The sequence below is a fragment of the Bufo gargarizans genome, chromosome 7 (assembly GCF_014858855.1).
Source record: "Bufo gargarizans isolate SCDJY-AF-19 chromosome 7, ASM1485885v1, whole genome shotgun sequence".
Classification (NCBI taxonomy): domain Eukaryota; kingdom Metazoa; phylum Chordata; class Amphibia; order Anura; family Bufonidae; genus Bufo; species Bufo gargarizans.
Genome location: NC_058086.1, coordinates 63,646,195 through 63,667,331, shown reverse-complemented (window position 1 = coordinate 63,667,331; position 21,137 = coordinate 63,646,195). Strand labels below are relative to the sequence as shown.

The 21,137-nt window shown below is 46.8% G+C and overlaps 1 protein-coding gene across 1 annotated transcript in view; it reads left to right on the top strand.

The window, feature by feature from the left end:
- Window positions 1-21,137, top strand: part of CACNA1E (calcium voltage-gated channel subunit alpha1 E) — a 611,438-nt gene that overhangs the window by 435,471 nt on the left and 154,830 nt on the right. The window contains 1 exon segment of the mRNA XM_044301096.1: window positions 18,775-18,878. Within this exon segment, the coding sequence (XP_044157031.1) occupies window positions 18,775-18,878 (104 nt within the window).

The window sequence follows — 21,137 nt, the reverse complement described above, 5'->3', positions numbered from 1 at the left end:
TGTTCTTGGAACCGGGTAGGTAGGAGACCACGTAATTAAAACGTGACAAGAACAGAGCCCATCTGGCCTGACGTGGTGTCAATCTCTTGGCCTCAGAAAGGTAGGTCAGATTCTTGTGGTCCGTCAGGATGAGAACCGGAACCACCGAACCCTCGAGCAAGTGCCTCCATTCTTTAAGGGCCTGCACGATGGCCAATAACTCCCTGTCACCAATCTGATAGTTGCACTCCGCGGAAGACAGTTTCCGGGAGTAAAACCCACAAGGAAGCAGAGGACCCTCGGGTGTTCTACGCTGAGACAGAAGGGCGCCTACTCCCGTCTCAGACGCGTCCACCTCGAGGACAAAGGTCAACCCAGGGTTGGGATGCGACAGAATCGGAGCCGACACAAAGGCGGACTTTAGAGCCTCAAAAGCTCGGATGGCCTCGAGCGGCCAGACCTGGAAATTACTGCCCTTCCTGGTCAGATCCGTGAGAGGCTTGGCTAGCATAGAAAAGTCCCTGATGAACTTCCGATAATAACTGGCGAAGCCCAAAAAGCGCTGCAGGGCACGGAGACCACTGGGCTGGGGCCACTGTAAGACAGCCGAAACCTTCTCAGGATCCATGGAGAACCCCTCAGCGGAAATGATGTAACCTAAGAAGGTTACCTGGGATCGGTGAAATTCGCATTTCTCAAGCTTACTGAACAGCCTGTTCTCTCGTAACCGTTGCAACACTCGTCTGACATCCATAATGTGGGCCTCCATGGATTCAGAATATACCAAGATGTCATCCAAATAGACCACCACACACTGCTGCAACAGGTCACGGAAAACATCGTTGATGAATTCCTGGAAGACTGCGGGCGCATTGCACAACCCAAAGGGCATAACCAAGGATTCATAATGACCGGTCCTGGTGTTAAACGCGGTCTTCCACTCATCGCCCGCCTTGATCCTTACCAGGTTATATGCCGCCCTCAGGTCGAGTTTGGTAAAGACCGTGGCCCCTTTGAGGCGATCGAACAGTTCGGAAATCAAGGGTATCGGGTAAGCGTTCTTGATCGTGATGCGATTGAGACCCCTGTAATCGATGCAAGGCCTCAACTCACCGCCCTTCTTTTTCACAAAGAAAAATCCAGCCCCTGCCGGGGACGAGGATTTGCGAATGTGTCCGCGTGAAAGCGCCTCCCTCACGTACTCCTCCATGGCCTCATTCTCCGCTACCGACAGTGGATAGACTTTGCCACGAGGAGGAACGGCACCAGATTGTAACTCTATGGCACAATCGTATGGGCGGTGCGGAGGTAGGGCAACCGCGCGCACCTTATCGAATACATCCCGGTACTCTTCGTATTCAGGAGGCAACAGAGAGTCCGAGGAAGTACACAGCAACTTGACAGGCCCATGGATGCAACTAGCCCCACACTGCGGTGACCACGAGAGGATCTCGGCCGATCTCCAATCGAAAGTCGGATTATGCTTCTGGAGCCAGGGGTACCCCAAGACCACCGAGTAGTGTGGAGACGAAATCACCTGGAGACAGACCGACTCTCTGTGAACGGCACCAATGGCTATCCCCACTGGAAGGGTCTCATGAGTCACGTGTGGCGGCAGAAGGGGTCTGCCGTCTATCGCCTCAAGAGCCAGTGGGGAACCTCGAGACTGCAGAGGAATGGAATTGGCGGCAGCGAACACACTATCAATGAACAAACCACCAGCACCAGAGTCCACCAACGCCTGGGTCGTCACCGAGCCCCCGACCCAGGAGAGGACAACAGTGATCAGTGGTTTGTCAACACGGGAAACCGGGGACGAGGAGACTCCACCCAAGATCTGCCCCCGACAGGATCTCAGGTGCGAGCGTTTCCCGGACGGTTCGGACATGCCAACCGAAAATGCCCACCGAGACCACAGTACATGTATCGGCCCTCGCGTCTCCGGAGTACCCTCTCCCCCTCGGACAGGCGAGCAAACCCCAGTTGCATGGGTTCACCCCCAGACAAGTCATCCCCAGGAGGCGTGGGAGGAGAGGGAGGCACGGGTGGGACAGCAAACGTAGGCGCCAGTCTGTTAGAAGACCTCCGCAGGCTCTCCTTAAAGGAAGGTCTCTCCCTGAGTCTGGTGTCAATCAAAATCAGGAAAGAAATAAGAGACTCGAGCTCCACTGGTAGGTCCTTAGCTGCAACCTCATCCTTCAAGGCATCCGAGAGACCATGAGAGAAAGCAGCGACCAGAGCCTCATTATTCCAGCCCACCTCTGCTGCCAGGGTACGAAACTCAATGGCGTATTCAGCTACGGATCGTGAACCCTGTCTGATGGACATAAGGAGCTTCACAGCAGAGGCAGCACGACCCGGCACATCGAATACCTTCCGAAGAGAAGCAACAAAACCGGAAAACTCGGCAACCACCGGATTGTTGTTCTCCCATAAAGGGCTGGCCCAGGCCAAGGCCTTGTCCGAGAGCAGCGAGATCAAGAAGCCCACCTTTGATCTCTCAGTAGGAAAGGCATGTGGCAGCAACTCGAAATAAATGCCCACCTGGTTAAGGAAACCTCCGCACTGAGTTGGCTCTCCCCCAAAGCGCTGTGGAAGGGGGGCAGAACCGGTCATACCCAGAGACACCGCAGGCGCAGCAACAGGTGTCGGGGTAGACTCTGGCGCAACAACCGGAGCGGCAGTAGGAGCGGGCCCAGGAGCGACAACCGACCCATCGGCAACGGAAGCGAAATGAGCCGTGCGTTCAAGCAGGGTTTGCAACGCCACAGCGAACCGACCCAACAGGTGATCCTGCTGATCAAGTCTGGCAACCAGCGTAGGTAGCGAGGATGGCCCTGTACCGTCAGAATTCATGGCTTGGTCCTAATGTCAAGGAACCATGAACCAGACGTACAACAAGAGATAAGTGGAAGTAAGAAGGCTTTATTGAAAATCAAGCTGTAAGCAAAAGTCCAAACGGATGGCTAAACCGAAGCAGGGTCTTGCGTACACAGAGGTCAGGAACCAGGGGGGTGGTCAGACGAAGCCTGGATCAGGAACCAGCAGGGTAGTCAGACGAAGCCAGGATCAGGAGCCAACGGGGTAGTCAGACGAGGCCAGGATCAGGAACCAGAAGCAGCAGCAGTCTTAGAAGCATGTGAACACAGGAGGACCAAGCAAGGAACTGAAGCCACAGACCTCCTATATATATGAGCTAGGCATCCAGCTCCTCCCAGTGGGAAGGAGAAGCCGCAGGGTGGGAGGCTACAAGAAACCCAGAAACCAAGATGGCCGCCAGCACATGTCAAACGAAGGAGAACAGTGGAAGGTAAGACCATGACAAAACCCTAACCAAAATCCTGACTGACTACCAGTATGAACAGACCCCAAAGGTAGGTGAGTTCATATGCAGGAATACCTAAAGTCCTATCTAACCCTGGTATAAATGGCAAGGACGAGACTACCTGTTTCTTCCAAAAGGAAGGACGAACAGGAGTCTTCTACAGGCCCAATACAAACAATAGGGAAATGCAACACACAGAATCCAAACAAAATACAAAAGGGAAAGGAAAGACTTAACTTCAAAGGGGCTATGGAAGCACCAGGAACTCCTCTGAGATCCAACCACAAACTATCCACAGGCACAGAAGCTATAAACCGCACAGCATTGTGGGAGAAGCAACTATAAATAAAGAAGGTTAAATGACCACATTAGCAACACCTGGAGGCAAGGGGTGTGGCCATTACCAGAAACAACACAGACACGTATTGATCCACAAGGAAAACCTGTCAGATCAAACCACGTGTTGCCAGTCTCACAGATCTCCTGCCACTCACTGTCGCCGGGATGTCCATATGTCTCTGTATGTCCGTGACAGACTGAGCTGCGCCTAGGCCATGTAACCAATATTTAGTGATGTCACTGGCATAGGAAGATGCCTAAGCACTCATAGAGCGCCACAGCCTCTTGGAACATAGATCAGCAATATCAAAATCCCAGACAACGCCTTCAAATCATAATGATAATTCAGTTATATGGCTTGTCATGTCTGGAAAACATCTTCTCTAAACAAGCAACAAGTTTCGGTCAAGTAGGCAAAACTGAAGCTACAGACAGCTACACATTTTTACTGTTTCTACCACTGTAGGAGAAATGGGGTATTACATGGAGCAGATGGAATTAAATGGTAATACATGGCCAGGCTGAGTCCTCCATAGTAAGAGCTTCTCTCCGCTCTGGCTAGAAATCAAACATATGGACAAGCTCAGCACTGTTAGGCTCTATTCAGGCTAGCTTCATAGCCTTGCATCATAATGGAGCCAAAACAAATCCATTTTGAAAAATCCAGTGAACCCTGATGGATCTCCTTGACCATAAAGTCTCACATTACTATATTATGTTATTGACAACAAGAATACAAGTGCAGACTATGATAGTCCTACCATTAAAGGTGTTGGGACCCCTGACAGAAAGGGGAATATGCAAGTCTATGAATGGTTGTGCACCAGCTGTGAACCAAGATATCTGACATGTAGTTGCATTGATGCCTTGAGAGGCTGCTATATATAAAAAAATCACTTTATGTTGTTGCTTTTTTTTTATAGGAACATAGTATGGTACATAACTGAAAAGTAAGAGCGAGTACTTGTAATTACACTATGTCGCCTCTTCACAGGAGACAACGCGTAGGTTAACGAAGAAGAAGTAGCACACGCATGGTGCGCTGCTTCCTCTTTAAACAGCTGTTCAGCGGGGGTGCCAGGTGTTGAACCCTCACAGATCAGATATTGATGAAGATAGGTCATCCATATAAACAGGCTGACACAACTCCTTTAAGCACAACATACAGCGTGGCCCATGAAAAAGTAGCCCACCTCCAATATCTCCAAATCAAACTGCCTAATACTAAATCTGTCTTAGTTGTCCATAACAACCAGTCAGAGCTCAGCTTTAATTTTTTCAGAGCCCTGTAGAAACTGAAAGCTCTGATTGGTTGCCATGGGCTTTATTATTTGTGCTCGGATCGGCTCATTACGAGAGGGTCCCCTACCTAAGCCTATATCCCCCCCCTACCTAGAAGCAGCAGAGTTATGCCGGAACTGCTTATCGAAGGGTAGCCTAAAGGGGGCCACACCAATGATGAGTCCTGAGAAGAAGGGAGGGCTTCTGGGTGGGTCGAAAGCATTCGAACCGACAAGTGGGGGCAGAAGAGCCAGGTTTAAATAATTAAAGCCCCGCCTCCCCTCACACAAACACGGCACTCTTTAATTGCCTACCACTTGTGCTCGGATCGGCTCATTACGAGAGGGTCCCCTACCTAAGCCTATATCCCCCCCCTACCTAGAAGCAGCAGAGTTATGCCGGAACTGCTTATCGAAGGGTAGCCTAAAGGGGCCAAAAGAACCATGCATAGGAGTTTTGAAAGACTTTGATAACAGAAACTACAAAACCAAAACTCGGAAAGCCAGTGACATTTTGTATTAAGGATCCGGGATATAACGCATGGAACACGCGGAACTCCAACGACCCAACCGTTTGATTACATGTACTGGTACCTTATGCTTGGACGCCGCAGCTGCTGCGCCCCTGTGGAAGGAATGTCCTGTGATCGAGAGAGGATCGACCCCTGAACCTGTTAACTAAACCCGAATGTGGTGAATACCTGCCAGGTATAGTTAACAGTGCTATAGGACAGGTTTAATTGAGAGTGGCAAAAAACCTGACGAAGCCCAATAGGTGAGTGATAGTCGGGGGTAGGTGTTCATATTTCTGAAACAGGCGCCAAGCTGTCTTGTAAGCCCTCAGGGTATTACTGGCCAAGGAATTGGCCATCAGTCTGTCAGCCATGGTGAGATGAGAGACTAATCAGTCTAGCATTGGCAACCGATCTGCCCCTGGACAAACCTGTAAGAAAAAGTGGAATTATTTTTTTTTAATTTTTTTTTTTTAAACGGAGAAGCCATGCATGAGACTCTAATGGCAGAGTCATATGTGTAAACCTAAAACGGAGAAGCCATGCGCGAGAGACTCTAATGGCGGAGTCATATGTGTAACCTAAACGGAGAAGCCATGCATGAGAGACTAATGGCGGAGTCATATGTGTAAACCTAAACGGAGAAGCCATGTGTGAGAGACTCTAATGGCAGAGTCATCTGTGTAAACCTAAAGCGGAGAAGCCATGCGCGAGAGACTCTAATGGCGGAGTCATATGTGTAACCTAAACGGAGAAGCCATGCATGAGAGACTAATGGCGGAGTCATATGTGTAAACCTAAACGGAGAAGCCATGCATGAGAGACTAATGGCGGAGTCATATGTGTAAACCTAAACGGAGAAGTCGTGCGTGAGAGACTCTAATGGCAGAGTCATCTGTGTAAACCTAAAGCGGAGAAGCCATGCGCGAGAGACTCTAATGGCGGAGTCATATGTGTAAAACTAAAACGGAGAAGCCATGCGTGAGACTCAGATGGCGGAGTCATATGTGTAACTAAAACGGAGAAGCCATGCGTGAGAGACTCTAATGGCGGAGTCATATGTGTAAACCTAAAACGGAGAAGCCATGCATGAGAGACTCTAATGGCGGAGTCATCTGTGTAACCTAAAAGGAGAAGCCATGCGTGAGAGCCTCTAACGGCGGAGTCATATGTGTAAACCTAAAACGGAGAAGCCATGCGTGAGAGACTCTAATGGTGGAGTTATATGTGTAAACCTAAAACGGAGAAGCCATGTGTGAGAGACTCTAATGGTGGAGTCATATGTGTAAACCTAAAACGGAGAAGCCATGCATGAGAGACTCTAATGGCGGAGTCATATGTGTAAACCTAAAACGGAGAAGCCATGCGTGAGAGCCTCTAACGGTGGAGTCATCTGTGTAAACCTAAAACGGAGAAGCCATGCGTGAGAGACTCTAATAGAGGAGTCGTATGTGTAAACCTAAAACGGAGAAGCCATGCGTGAGAGACTCTAATGGCGGAGTCATATGTGTAAACCTAAAACGGAGAAGCCATGCGTGAGAGACTCTAATAGAGGAGTCGTATGTGTAAACCTAAAACGGAGAAGCCATGCGTGAAAGACTCTAATGGCGGACTACATGTGTAAACCTAAAACGGAGAAGCCATGCAAGAAAGACTCTAATTGTGGCTTTAATTTTATTTTATTTTTTTTTATTTATTTTTTAAACTATAAACCACTTACGCAGCTCCAGTATGGGCACAGCTCTGTGTACGAGCACGAAGAGCATGGTATAACGCAGGTCACCTGCACGGACTAACTAACATCCTGTGCCTAAATGACCCCCTTGGAACCTTCTGTACGGCCGGCAGCAGGAAGCCAGCCACCGCCTATGATCTGCTCCCCCTGACCGAGCCTGGTACTCCTTCCCCTGATCCCTGCCTACCTAACGGCACGGCGGCCCGTGCCAGACTTTATTGAAGATGAGGAGCGGGGAAACGGTGTCCTGCACCTTTACCCCCAGCCACGTGGGGAGCTCACGCTGCTCCCTGGCAGAGTGCACCAGTGCGGGGGAGCCCCCCCCCCCTCAGCCAGGGCCGACCCACCGCCGACTGGACACTCGTACCGCGTGGGGAGCAGCGCCGCTCCCTGGCGATGTGCACCGGATCAGAGGGAGCCCTTCCTTTACCGTGAGCCCCGGCCCCCGCCGGTTTGAATCGTGTGCCGCGTGGGGAGCCGCATAGCTCCCTGGCATTATGCGCCGGCGCGGGAGTGCCCCCCCTAGGGGTTGGTTATTGTGACTGGAACCCGCTGGGAGACTGAGGCCTGACCGGACCTACCTGTGACCGTGAAGGCTGACCCCCCAGGCCGTGGCTGACCCGCGTGCGTAGACGTGACGCAACTACCTGTAGATGCCCACCCAGTGCCTGTAGTCAACGGGAGTGCGACCAAGTCTGTGGATGTGACCGACTGGCCCCTGTAGTCGTGAGGGGACCCTACCTCGGGAGTAGCGGTAACGGACCATCGCCTGTAGACGTGGTAGTATTACCTCACGAGTCTGTTGACATGATACTAATGCCTGCAGTCGTGGCAGGGCTTTATAACGAGTCTGTAGTCGTGACAGACTAATGCCTGCAGTCGTGGCAGGGCTTTATAACGAGTCTGTAGTCGTAACGGATTTGTGCCTGCAGTCGTGGCAGGGCTTTAGAGCGGGTCTGTAGTCGTGACAGACTGATGCCTGCAGTCGTGGCAGGGCTTTATAACGGGTCTGTAGTCGTGACAGACTGATGCCTGCAGTCGTGGCAGGGCTTTATAACGGGTCTGTAGTCGTGACAGACTGATGCCTGCAGTCGTGGCAGGACTTTATAACGAGTCTGTAGTCGTAACGGATTTGTGCCTGCAGTCGTGGCAGGGCTTTAGAGCGGGTCTGTAGTCGTGACAGACTGATGCCTGCAGTCGTGGCAGGGCTTTATAACGGGTCTGTAGTCGTGACAGACTGTTGCCTGCAGTCGTGGCAGGGCTTTAGAGCGGGTCTGTAGTCGTGACAGACTGATGCCTGCAGTCGTGGCAGGGCTTTATAAGGAGTCTGTAGTCGTGACAGACCTGGCAAAGCAACATTCCTAGCTATACAATTTTTTTTTTTTTTTTTTTTTTTACTTCTTTCCCCCCCACCAAAGGCCACGATTGTAGGCGCCACCCTGTAAGAGATGCGCCAGAGGCCTGGCCATAATAGTCCACCATCCCCCGTCCCCCAAGCCTATGCAGGAGAAAAGGAGGGGGTTGGCCCACGCCTGCACCACCCCTGACTCACCTGGTGGCCATGACAGCCACAAACCCCACAGTATCGTAAGTTAGCCAACCACCTGTGGACCTGAATAAACAAGGACAGACATGACATGTGAGTGAGCTCACGGTGGCTGGGTGACCCTTCACTCCTGCCACCGCTCCTTTGCTGTCCACCGGATTATTGCGACTGCGCCCAAACCAACCCCCTGACTCGCCGTATGGGCTTGCGGGCCGCCCGGCTGCGTGCGCAAAGTGACGTGGCCAGCCCCCCTCTTTGGAGCCCTCTTTATATTTGATCCTTAAAACATATCCCAAATATATAATATATTTTTTTTTTTTTTTGTTTGTCCTGCCTTAGTACCTAGCCACTGTGCCTGAGCAAGGAGCCCTGTACCTGGACTGCAGTACCAGTATGGGCCTGTAGGTGTCGCCCTCTATCAAGCCAGGGCCTGCTGGAGCGCAGCAAGCCTGTGAGCTGCGCTGAGGAGCCGACGGCCGGCGTGACCGCTGCTCTGGGTATGTGAAGGACGTGTGACCCATCGCTGCTGAGCCACAGATGAGGGGAGCCCGCCTGGGGGACGCTGCACGTGGGAGCGGGGGTGCTTGGCGCGGGGCCTGGAGCGGATCGGGGTGCCTGTATCGGGGTGCCGGAAGCAATCGGGAGTGCGGGCAGTCGCCAGCGCGGCTGGGGCCCGGCGGCACGCTCGACAGCCCCCCATGTTATACATAGCGAGACGGGTGTGCAGCCACCCTGCCTACCTAATCACCGAAGCGACGAGCCCGACGCAGCCGACCACCCGATTCTCCAGTGACGCACGCACTTCTCTGGCACCAACCCACGAGCCGATTCGAAAGCATTCGAACCGACAAGTGGGGGCAGAAGAGCCAGGTTTAAATAATTAAAGCCCCGCCTCCCCTCACACAAACACGGCACTCTTTAATTGCCTACCACTTAATTTGATAAAAGTGGCCTATTGTGTCAGAAAGATGGGGTTCTCCCTGGAACAGTGAAAAGTGATTGTGGAAGGCAGAGAGACCTTTGCCGACAAGAACCCAGGAACAAAACCACTAGCTAAACGTTGTATTCAGAGTCTGGTTTGGAAATGGCATTAAACTGGCTCTGTTGCAAAAATGAAGGAACCGAGGCCTCCATCGATCAGGACAGCTGAAGTTGTGCATGAAATTCAGCAGTGGCGTGCAAGTAGCCCCCAAAAATCAACTAGAAGACTGTCTCAGTAAGTTGGTGTATCACGAACGACGTGTCAGCGAGTGCTGAAGTTTCTGAACCTGAAACCGTACCAAATAACGCGTGTGCGGGAACTGAAAGAGTCTGAAAAAGCTAAACGTGTAAATTACTGGACTTGCTGACTATGATGGTCCCATTGCTCTACTTCATGATGGACAAAGCTTGGTTTTATTTATCAGGTCTCATAAATTCCCAGAATACGAGGTACTGGTCCGCTGAAAAATCCCTTTTGACTCACGAAACACCACTTCACGACCAGAAAATTGGTGTTTGGTGCTCAGTGTCAGGAACATGAATAGTGCGTCCCGTTTTCTTCAAATCAACTGTGAATACCGCAATTTACCTGGACAGCTCTGAACAGTTTTACAACCAACTAACACCAGAAGAAAAAAATGTCCTGCTTTTTCCAACAAGATGGGGCAACATGCCGCACCTGACGGGGCTCACTGGATGGGTTCATGAACTGTTTACGAAGGAGCGAACTATGAGCAAGGGGTTATGGCCACCAAGTTCCCCAGACTTGTCCACATGTGATTTTTATCTGTGGGGAAATTTAAAACAGAAAGAGTCTGCTAACAATTCACATCCCCTGGAGGAACTCAAGGAAAACATCACAAACACTGTCCGCAGAATCACAATCAGTATCAGCCAACATAATCCGACGTGCCCAAAGATGCAGAGTCCTGAACTGGGGACCACTTTCAGCATCTTTTGTGACTTGTGGGTAATTTAAAACAAACAATCCACTTGCTTGTTCATCTTCATACTATCGCTGAAGTCTGGCTACTTTTTTATGGGCCACCCTGTACGTTTCAGTTATGTACCACACCAGGTTCCTATTAAAAAAAGCAACTACATTTAGTGCTTATTCTATGGCAGCTTCTCAAGGCACCAGCATGACTACATATCAGATCTTTTGTTTCAAAGCTGGTGCCCAACCTTCCAGACATATTTATCCTTTAAGTTTCATAGATATACATCTATCTGCTCCACACTGAGCTCCCAAGTACTTTTATGTCTGATTTATGCATTTCTTATCAAGGAGTACTGTACATCCTTTGCCCTCTGATCCCAGTGTAGGCAGCTGTCTGATTCAGATTCTCTTCACACTGGAACCTGCTATAAGGCAAACAACATGCTTGACTAAGAAAATTCCCAATGGTTTTCTGAGAAGCTCTCACTTTGTCACAGCATTTCTACTATAGACTACAATACTTACTTTAAAGAATGGTACTGATCATGTCTAAAGGCTGTATTAGACAGGCAGATTTTGCAGGCGATTGTCAGGAGGGAAACGTTCCTTCAGGGAATCACCTGCTCTTTAGTGGAAGAGATCACTGCTATTACATGAAGCGATCTCCTCCACAGTATGGGGAAGCGCGAACACTAATGTCATTGCTTGTCCTCCATACTGAATCAATTATTTGCCGGCAGCAGATAGTGATCTGCCTCCGGCAAATGATGATTTTTTTAAGGCAGTTAAAAAATCTGGGTTGTCCAATGAATGAGCTTTTGATCATTCATTGGGTAATCGGCGGCAGTATTACACTGCCAGATCATGACTGACGAGCAGTTACTACGAATGCTTATTAGCGATGATTTGCCAGAAAATCTGCCAGTCTAATACAGCGTTAACTCCTAGATCAGGTCATTAGGTCTACAGAGCTGATTGCTATGTCATCTTCATGCATGACCAACACAACATAAAAATAGGAATTCTGTTTGTTCTAAGGCTCTATAATTACTTTTGGCATCTTCAAAGTTTCAACTTATCTTGATGGGTTTGTGCCTACAGCTCCTATATAGACCAATGTGTCTTGGTAGTTACAAGCAAATAAACACCATGTAATCCAGTATTGCAAAGAGCTGTCCATATTTTCTTGCTAAGATATTATTATGTGCCTAACTATCTGCGCTCCTGCGGCGAACCCAGTCTCTCTAGCGTGGTTCCACTGGTGTTGCGCCATTGCTATGGCAGCCAGCTCTGCAGGCTTGTCGGCCTATCAGTGGGCAGTGATGTGAGGACAATCATGCTTGGTAGGTTTGAGCGAATCGAACTTCGGATCATAGATCTCAAGTCGATTCATTAAAAATCTTTGTTTGTAATGCTGTTTCCGTACAGCATTAAAATGTATGGGCTCCATGTAACAATATTTTGTCTCTACCGAAGTTGCGCAAGACTTCGGTAAATGACTTCAGTATTCCTATCTGTGTATTTAAAAACTTTTTAAAATAGGAATCCAAAGTCGGCTGGTACCTTGGTAACAAAGCCGACTTCGGAATCCTATTCTTAAAAGTTTTTAAATACGCAGATATGAATACAGTAGTAATTTACTGAAGTCTTGTGCAACTTCAGCTGAGACTAAGTTTTGCTACACGGACCCCATACATTTTAATGCTGTACGTAAGCAGCATTAAAAACAACGTTTTTTTTTAACAAATTGACTTCTGATCTATTATCCAAAGCTTTATTCGCTCAAGCCTAATATTCTGCATTGGAAGTCCCTTGCTTCCTTACAGCAGGAAACTTTAACAAGCGACTGCTGGTCGTCTGTGACTACACAGCTCCATCCATTGTCTAGTGTGGAACTACACATCTCCATCCATTGTCTAGTGTGGAACTACACATCTCCATTCATTGTCTAATGTGGAACTACACAGCTCTATCCATTGTCTAGTGTGTAACTATACATCTCCATTCATTGTCTAGTGCCAGAGCTACACAGCTCCATCTATTGTCTAGTGTGGAACTACACAGCTCCATCCATTGTCTAGTGTGGAACTACACAGCTCACCCATTGTCTAGTGCCAGAGCTACACGGCTCCATCTATTATCTAGTGCCAGAGCTACACAGCTCCATCCATTGTCTAGTGTGGAACTACACATCTCCATCCATTGTCTAGTGCCAGAGCTAGAGCTACACAGTTTCATCCATTGTCTAGTCTGTAACTACACAGCTCCATCCATTGTCTAGTCTGTAACTACACAGCTCCATCCATTGTCTAGTGCCAGAGTTAGAGCTACACAGTTCCATCCATTGTCTAGTGCCAGAGCTACACAACTACATTCATTGTCTAGTGCCAGAGCTACACAGCTCCATACATTGTCTAGTGTGAAACTACACAGCTCCATCCATTGTCTAGTGTGGAACTACACAGCTCCATCCATTGTCTAGTGTGGAACTACACAGCTCCAACCATTGTCTAGTGTGGAACTACACAGCTCCATCCATCGTATAGTGTGGAACTACACAGCTCCATCCATTGTCTAGTGTGGAACTACACAGCTCCATCCATTGTCTAGTGTGGAACTAAACAGCTCCATCCATTGTCTAGTGTGGAACTACACAGCTCCATCCATTGTCTAGTGTGGAACTACACAGCTCCAACCATTGTCTAGTGTGGAACTACACAGCTCCATCCATCGTCTAGTGTGGAACTACACAGCTCCATCCATTGTCTAGTGTGGAACTACACAGCTCCATCCATTGTCTAGTGTGGAACTAAACAGCTCCATCCATTGTCTAGTGTGGAACTAAACAGCTCCACCCATTGTCTAGTGTGGAACTACACATCTCCATCCATTGTCTAGTGTGGAACTACACAGCTCCATCCATTGTCTAGTGTGGAACTACACAGCTCTATCCATCGTCTAGTGTGGAACTACACAGCTCCATCCATTGTCTAGTGGATGGAGCTAGTTACTGCAGAGCTGCTTCAATTCACTTCAGTTCCATTGACAACACACTTCAGTCCTGGTGCCGCCTCCTGGCACCATAACAACCCGGAAACAGCTGATCGGCTGGGCTGTGGGGTATCGGACCCCTGCTAGTTGGATACTGATGGCCTATCCCCAGGATAGACCATCACAAGTAAAATCCTGGAAACCCCTTTAATACATTACATGATCTCATCACAAGTTTAGAACTTGAGTCTCTTCTGCCGGTGCCATATCACCCAACATGAACCTGAGTCATCGAACAGACTTTTTATTTCCTGGATGTCCTCATTCATTGCATATTATCTCCCAAACCCACCCTATATCTCCACTCCCCTTTTTCTCCCCATGTTAATTAATGTAATTGGCCTGTGAATGTGTGCTGGCAAAGGCTCCTGAGTGTCACTAAGCCGCGAGCAGCTGCGCTCCCATGCTGCTCATCATTAGGAGGCTGTGCGTTCTATGTCAGCACTTAGAGGAGAAGAGGAGGAGTGTGAGGGCATGGTGCCCAGTCAATGTGATCATCTCGCTGCATTCATATTGTATGGCTGCAATGACTTGGCCTGTGTTTTTTTTATCTTTAATAGTTGATGTGAACTTTATGTTATCACAAACATTGTTTAGAATAGTATTTAGTATAATGTGGGCTTTGTCGCTGTGTCAGCCTATTTCTGGGCTTAGTAGTCATCTGTAATGTTTGTTATTGACATCTGTCATACAACGTAATTGAATAATTTTGGTAGAATTTTTTTTATAATCATCTTAATCATAAGTGGAAAAAATAGAGTTATAATCCAAATGTAACGCAACTGAAGAACTTGTACCAATATCACATAACTTTACATGCAAAGAGAGAGTGCTTCATATTGGATGAGTCAACAAGCCTTGGAACATGACAAGAGAAAATAGCCAGGCCTTATATCCATCTGTAGACAGCTGTTTCATTGCTTGCCCCTCATGACCATGGAGTAGGATTGTGTCAGGCTGAGTGAGATGCTTTGGATGTAGCTTAGGGGGTAGTACTTTTTCTCCTTAAGGGCTCATTCACGAGACCGTATGGCTTTTTCAGTGTCTTGCAGGCCGTTTTTAACAGATCTGTTTTTTCCGTTTTTTGTTTCAGTAGTGTTTCCGGTTCCGTTACGTTTTTCCATATGGCATATACAGTATATACACTCACCTAAAGAATTATTAGGAACACCTGTTCTATTTCTCATTAATGCGATTATCTAGTCAACCAATCACATGGCAGTGGCTTCAATGCATGTAGGGTTGTGCTCCTGGACAAGACAATCTCCTGAACTCCAAACTGAATGTCAGAATGGGAAAGAAAGGTGATTTAAGCAATTTTGAGCGTCGCATGGTTGTTGGTGCCAGACGGGCCGGTCTGAGTATTTCACAATCTGCTCAGTTACTGGGATTTTCACGCACAACCATTTCTAGGGTTTACAAAGAATGGTGTGAAAAAGGAAAAACATCCAGTATGCGGCAGTCCTGTGGGCGAAAATGCCTTGTTGATGCTAGAAGTCAGAGGAGAATGGGCCGACTGATTCAAGCTGATAGAAGAGCAACGTTGACTGAAATAACCACTCGTTACAACCGAGGTATGCAGCAAAGCATTTGTGAAGCCACAACACGCACAACCTTGAGGCGGATGGGCTACAACAGCAGAAGACCCCACCGGGTACCACTCATCTCCACTACAAATAGGAAAAAGAGTCTACAATTTGCACGAGCTCACCAAAATTGGACTGTTGAAGACCGTAAAAATGTTGCCTGGTCTGATGAGTCTTGATTTCTGTTGAGACATTCAAATGGTAGAGTTCGAATTTGGCGTAAACAGAATGAGAACATGTATCTATCATGCCTTGTTTCCACTGTGCATTCTGGTGGTGGTGATGTAATGGTGTGGGGGATTTTTTCTGGGCACACTTTAGGCCCCTTAGTGCCAATTGGCCATCGTTTAAATGCCACGGGCTACTTGAGCATTGTTTCTGACCATGTCCATCCCTTCATGACCACCATGTACCCATCCTCTGATGGCTACTTCCAGCAGGATAATGCACCATGTCACAAAGCTCAAATCATTTCAAATTGGTTTCTTGAACATGACAATGAGTTCACTGTACTAAAATGGCCCCCACAGTCACCAGATCTCAACCCAATAGAGCATCTTTGGGATGTGGTGGAACGGGAGCTTCGTGCCCTGGATGTGCATCCCTCAAATCTCCATCAACTGCAAGATGCTATCCTATCATTATGGGCCAACATTTCTAAAGAATGCTATCAGCACCTTGTTGAATCAATGCCACGTAGAATTAAGGCAGTTCTGAAAGCAAAAGGGGGTCCAACACCGTATTAGTATGGTGTTCCTAATAATTCTTTAGGTGAGTGTGTGTATATATATATATATATATATATATATATAATTACATAGAAAAAATTGGACTGGGCATAAGATTTTCAATAGATGGTTCCGCAAAAACGGAACGAATACTGAAGACATACAGAGTGCATTCTGTATGTGTTCCGTTTTTTTGCGGACCCATTGACTTGAATGGAGCCACGGAACTTGATTTGCGGGCAATATTAGGACATGTTCTATCTTTGAACGGAAAAACGGAAATACAGAAACAGAATGCATACGGAGTACATTCTGTTTTTTTTTTTTTTGCAGAACCATTGAAATGAAAATTCCGTATACGGATCGTATACGGAATGCAAAAAAACGTTCATGTGAATGATCCCTTATTGCTAGGATATGACACCAATATCAGACAGGTGCGAGTTCCATCTTTGGGACCCGCACCTATCTCCAGAACTGGACCCCAAAGTGAGCAGAGAGCAGCCGTACATATGCGACTGCCCTCCATTCATGACTATGGGACTGCTGAAAATAGCCAAGCGCTGGCTGGGCTATCTCTGGCATTCCCATACAAGTGAATGGAGCAGTGGCGATGCTGTCGAAGCGCCCTCCATTCATTTCTATGGGACTGCCAAAAATAGCTGAGTGCACTGCCCAGCTATTTTTGGAACTCCTATAGAAATGAATAAAGAGCACATCACGCATGCATGGTGCTTGCTCATTCTCTTTCAGGGCCCATTTTGGAAATAGGTTTCAGAATCTGACTTTGACGGAGACCAGCTGTGTGCAGAGACTTAGTGGCATTGAGAATATATTATGCAAAGGTGTTCAATAGGTGGCACTAGCGAGATGGTTCTCTTTCTCTGGGATATACCTCTTTGCCAATTATTTTCCCATGGAGCATTGTCACCAAATCTTCATACAGTACACAGTTGGTCTCTCCTAAGCTGACAAACCTTTGATAATAAGCCAATTGAACCTTCTAGGTACATGCACCATATCAGGACCCATAATTATTTCACTCTGGTCCAACAAATTCAAATTTCAAATGGCCAATGAGGATTATAGGACCAGAGTGAAGGAAGTAAGACCCTGGTGTGTTAAAGGGGTTTTCTGAGATTCTTATATTGATGACCTATCCTCAAGATAGGTCATCGATATCAGATCAGTGGGGCTCTGACACTGGTCACCCCTGTCGATCAGCTGTTTGAGAAGGCCGCGGCATGCCTTGTAGCTTACAAAGCACAATGGCATTCATAGAATAGCAGCTGTGCCTGGTATTGCAGGTCAGCCCTATTCACTTGAGTGGGACTGAGCTGCCCCTAAGAGACATGACACTTGAAGGACAACTGGCCTAGGAAGAAACCACAGTGCTCAACGAGGTAATCCACAGGAGTCGAATATCATCCTGAAGATATATAATTAATTGCAAAATCTCAGACAACTCCTTTAAATGACCCTAGCAGGCACCCAAAGAGGACTCTTGAAACTTTAAAAAGCAAGGAAGCAGTCAACTTTTTCTAAACTAGAATCTAATATATTGTGAAATGAAAGCTGGCCATACACTTTAGTCATCAGGTAAATGCTCATTTGGCCCACAGCTCTTCTACCTGACCACTTCCACCCAATACACATTCACACTTGGTCGAGCATTCTAGTGTTCTTAATGGGGAGAAGGTAGAAAGCTCCTACCATATACCTCTGGCTTATCATCTCTGAGAGCAAAAAACATGGACACCAGAAACCTTAAACACACAGCAAAACTATATTTATAGAACCTATACTGCGACACATGCAATGTCTACAGGTCTGTATTACAAATCTTTGTACAGATATGGTGGATCTGTCGAGGTGCCGTCTTTTTTCCAAGAAATAATGGTTCTAGGGAAGAGTGGCTCCTTGACACTGTGATGGGTAACCCAGATTTTTGTAATGTAGCCATATACAGTATATCCATGAAAAAAAAAAATATATATATGCCTCTATATAAAATTAGAAGCATACAGTGGTACAATATAGGGCCATAGACTTTATCTGCATGAGGTCTAACACTAAGGAAAGAACTTGTGATGTTGTTAATGTGTTATTATATTTTATTTTTAGCAATAATGCTATTTTGACATGTTAATTTAGTGATTTTTTTTAACAATACATTTTGGATATACTGTATACAATGCATTCGGAAAGTCTTCAGATCCTTTCACTTTTTTCACATTTTATGTTGCGGCCATCATTTTACAGTCAAAAGCACATAATGAGAACGTAATAGCAAAATGTTTGAAAACTTTTCTAATTTATGGTACAGGTAAAACCTTAATCTTGCATTGACATCTTCGATATGATGCCACAAATTTACCGTACTTTGCATCTTTTGCCATTCTTTTCTGCAGATCCTATCATGCTCTATCAGGTTGGTGGACAGTCATTTTCAGGTCTCTCCAGAGATCTTCAATTGGGTTTAAGTTAGGGCTTTGGCTGGGCCACTCAAGGACATTCATAGAGTTGTATTATGCGGCACTGAATGCAGAATGATCGGGGAAAACTAAAAAATGTTTTTGTATTTTAGCACAAGGCTGCAACATAACAAAAAGTAAAAGGGTCTGAAGACTTACTGAATGAATAGTAATGGGCGGTATTAAAAATACAGGTGGTGTCATTTTCAAGTACAACCTATAGATTACAATCGACCAGCTCGTCCCCCAAGCTGTTTGCCGATATTGACTCATTTTATCATCTCTTCTTCCTTTGTAGACCAATGATGCCTTAGGACCCACCTGGAACTGGCTGTACTTTATTCCTCTAATTATTATTGGGTCTTTCTTTGTCCTCAATCTAGTCCTTGGTGTTCTGTCTGGGTAAGTCTAAACACGTTTAAAACGATACTACAGGAAAATCATTGTAAGCAGATATTCACAGGGTTATTGAACATTTCAAAGGGGTTGTGGCATAAAAAAAAATATTTGACATTGTTCAAACCAGCACCTAGATCTGAATACTATTGAAATACTACATGCAATTATGATTTAATATAGCCACTGAGTTATTCAATTAGAGGTATCAGTATAGCGCCCCCCGCTGTTCGTTCTTTTCCTTAATTATCTGTCCACCTCAGTAGTGTCCCTGGAGGTGAACATACGTGCTCAGTTCCATCTTTTAACTGCCACTTCCCAGATCTACTGTTAGCAGGGCCATCTTTAATATTGATTGGACCCTGGGCAAGAGGTAGAGCACAAGTGCTGCTGCCGCATTCATAGGTCCATACATCATTAACTAAGTAGCAGGACATGTAGTGCATACATTGGGGATGTCCCTGCACTTACTATTATTTCTGGGCACCGCTCCGTTGCGCCGCTGTGGCCCCCGTTACATTATCCCGCACTGTATGCTAAGTAACAGCATCGGAACACCAGGGAGGAGACATCAGCTCTTCTCTGTGGGCGTTACTTCTCCCATCCAGGGAGAGAAAAAACCTCACGCCCTAGGAGAAAAGCAGATGTCTCCTCCCTGGTGTTCCGATGCTGTTACTTAGCATACAGTGCGGGAGAATGTAACGGGGGCCACTGCAGCGCAACGGAGCTGCGCCCAGAAATAATAGTAAGTGCAGGGACATCCCCCATGTATGCCCTACATGTCCTGCTACTTAGTTGAAGTATGGACCCATGAAAGGTCCTCCAGTGGCCAGCGGAGCTCAAGAGGCAGTTGCCTTCGGCCCCCCAGGAGCAACTGGGCCCGGGGCAGCTGCCCCTTTTGCCCTGTGTTAAAGACGGCCCTGACTGTTACAAGCTGTAACAGTTACAAGGAGAGATTTGCATCAGAAAGGACATGTCCCTGAGATAGGCCATGCCTCCTGAACTGTGATAGGGAAAGAGCTGCAGCAGAATGGACACATCCCTTGAGCTGCCAGCTTGAAATAAATCTAGCAAAGCAATTGTAGCAATAAATGGGGAGATCTCTGGATCCATGTGAAGTACAGGGCTAGGTTCTAAGCTTGTCATATACTATAGATCTTTGATTTTATTTTATTTTTTTTTTTTTACATTAACCATAAGATGCCACTTTTAAATATTGCTGGGAATTTGCCCTTCAGTCTAATGCCAATGGATGTTTTTTCCACTTCCGTATTTCTGATACCTATTACATGAATATATTCTAATAGCATTTTTTAAAATATATATTCAGAGGTATACCTTAGACTTTTAAAGTGGTTGTCCAGATTCAGAGCTGAACCCGGACATATCCCCATTTTCACCCCTCAGGCCCCTTTGACATGAGCACTGGAGCATTTATGCTCCGATGCTCTCCCTTACCTGCGCTGTATGGTGCAGGCAAGAGCTGTTTGTTTACATTTTTAGACTGCTAGGCAGAGGCTTCTGCCTAGCAGTGTTTACGGTGATGTAATCGGCACTGATTGGCGGGCTTTAGCGCTGCCCTAGCTATTTTACAGGTATCACTGGGCCCAGATCTAGGCAGAAGCTTCCCCCTAGCTTTACTCATGGAGAGACCGGTACGTCGCCGGATCTCCAGAAAAAGCCTCTGCCCTGCACGATTCAGCGCAGGGCAAAGCAGAGCACCAGAGCATGAAATGTCAGAGGGGCTGTCTGGGTAAAAAATAAATAGGATATGTCTGGGTTCAGCTCTGATATATAAAAGAACTATAGACATTCACTTATTTAAGACACCCTGGTTCACAGAGAGCCGACAGCACCATCGCTCCTATAATTGCATTTGCAATGACTTATAGCTTATTATTATTAACATGACTATGCTGTAGGGGAGGCCATACCATTGGAGGATTTGATGCCGTGCGATTGTGACAAATCTCTTGGTATTTTTTAATACAGGGAACTGTTTTTTGGAAACACTGGTGAAGAATGTGCTGGATAAAATAGGGAAAAATACTGAATTTTTTTCCGGCTTTAGCCAATTTCTTTTAAAGAGTATTTGGCATGTTGAAAATAACAATTCTGGAGCATCTTTTCTTATAACTGTGTATTGTGCCATTCCTCCGTTAGTCCAACTTGAAATGTATGGATACATTGACAACTGGGTATCACCATTCTCCTTGTGTGCAGGGATGTGTCCGTGCACTGATTGAACGTTGTGCGAATGTAGCA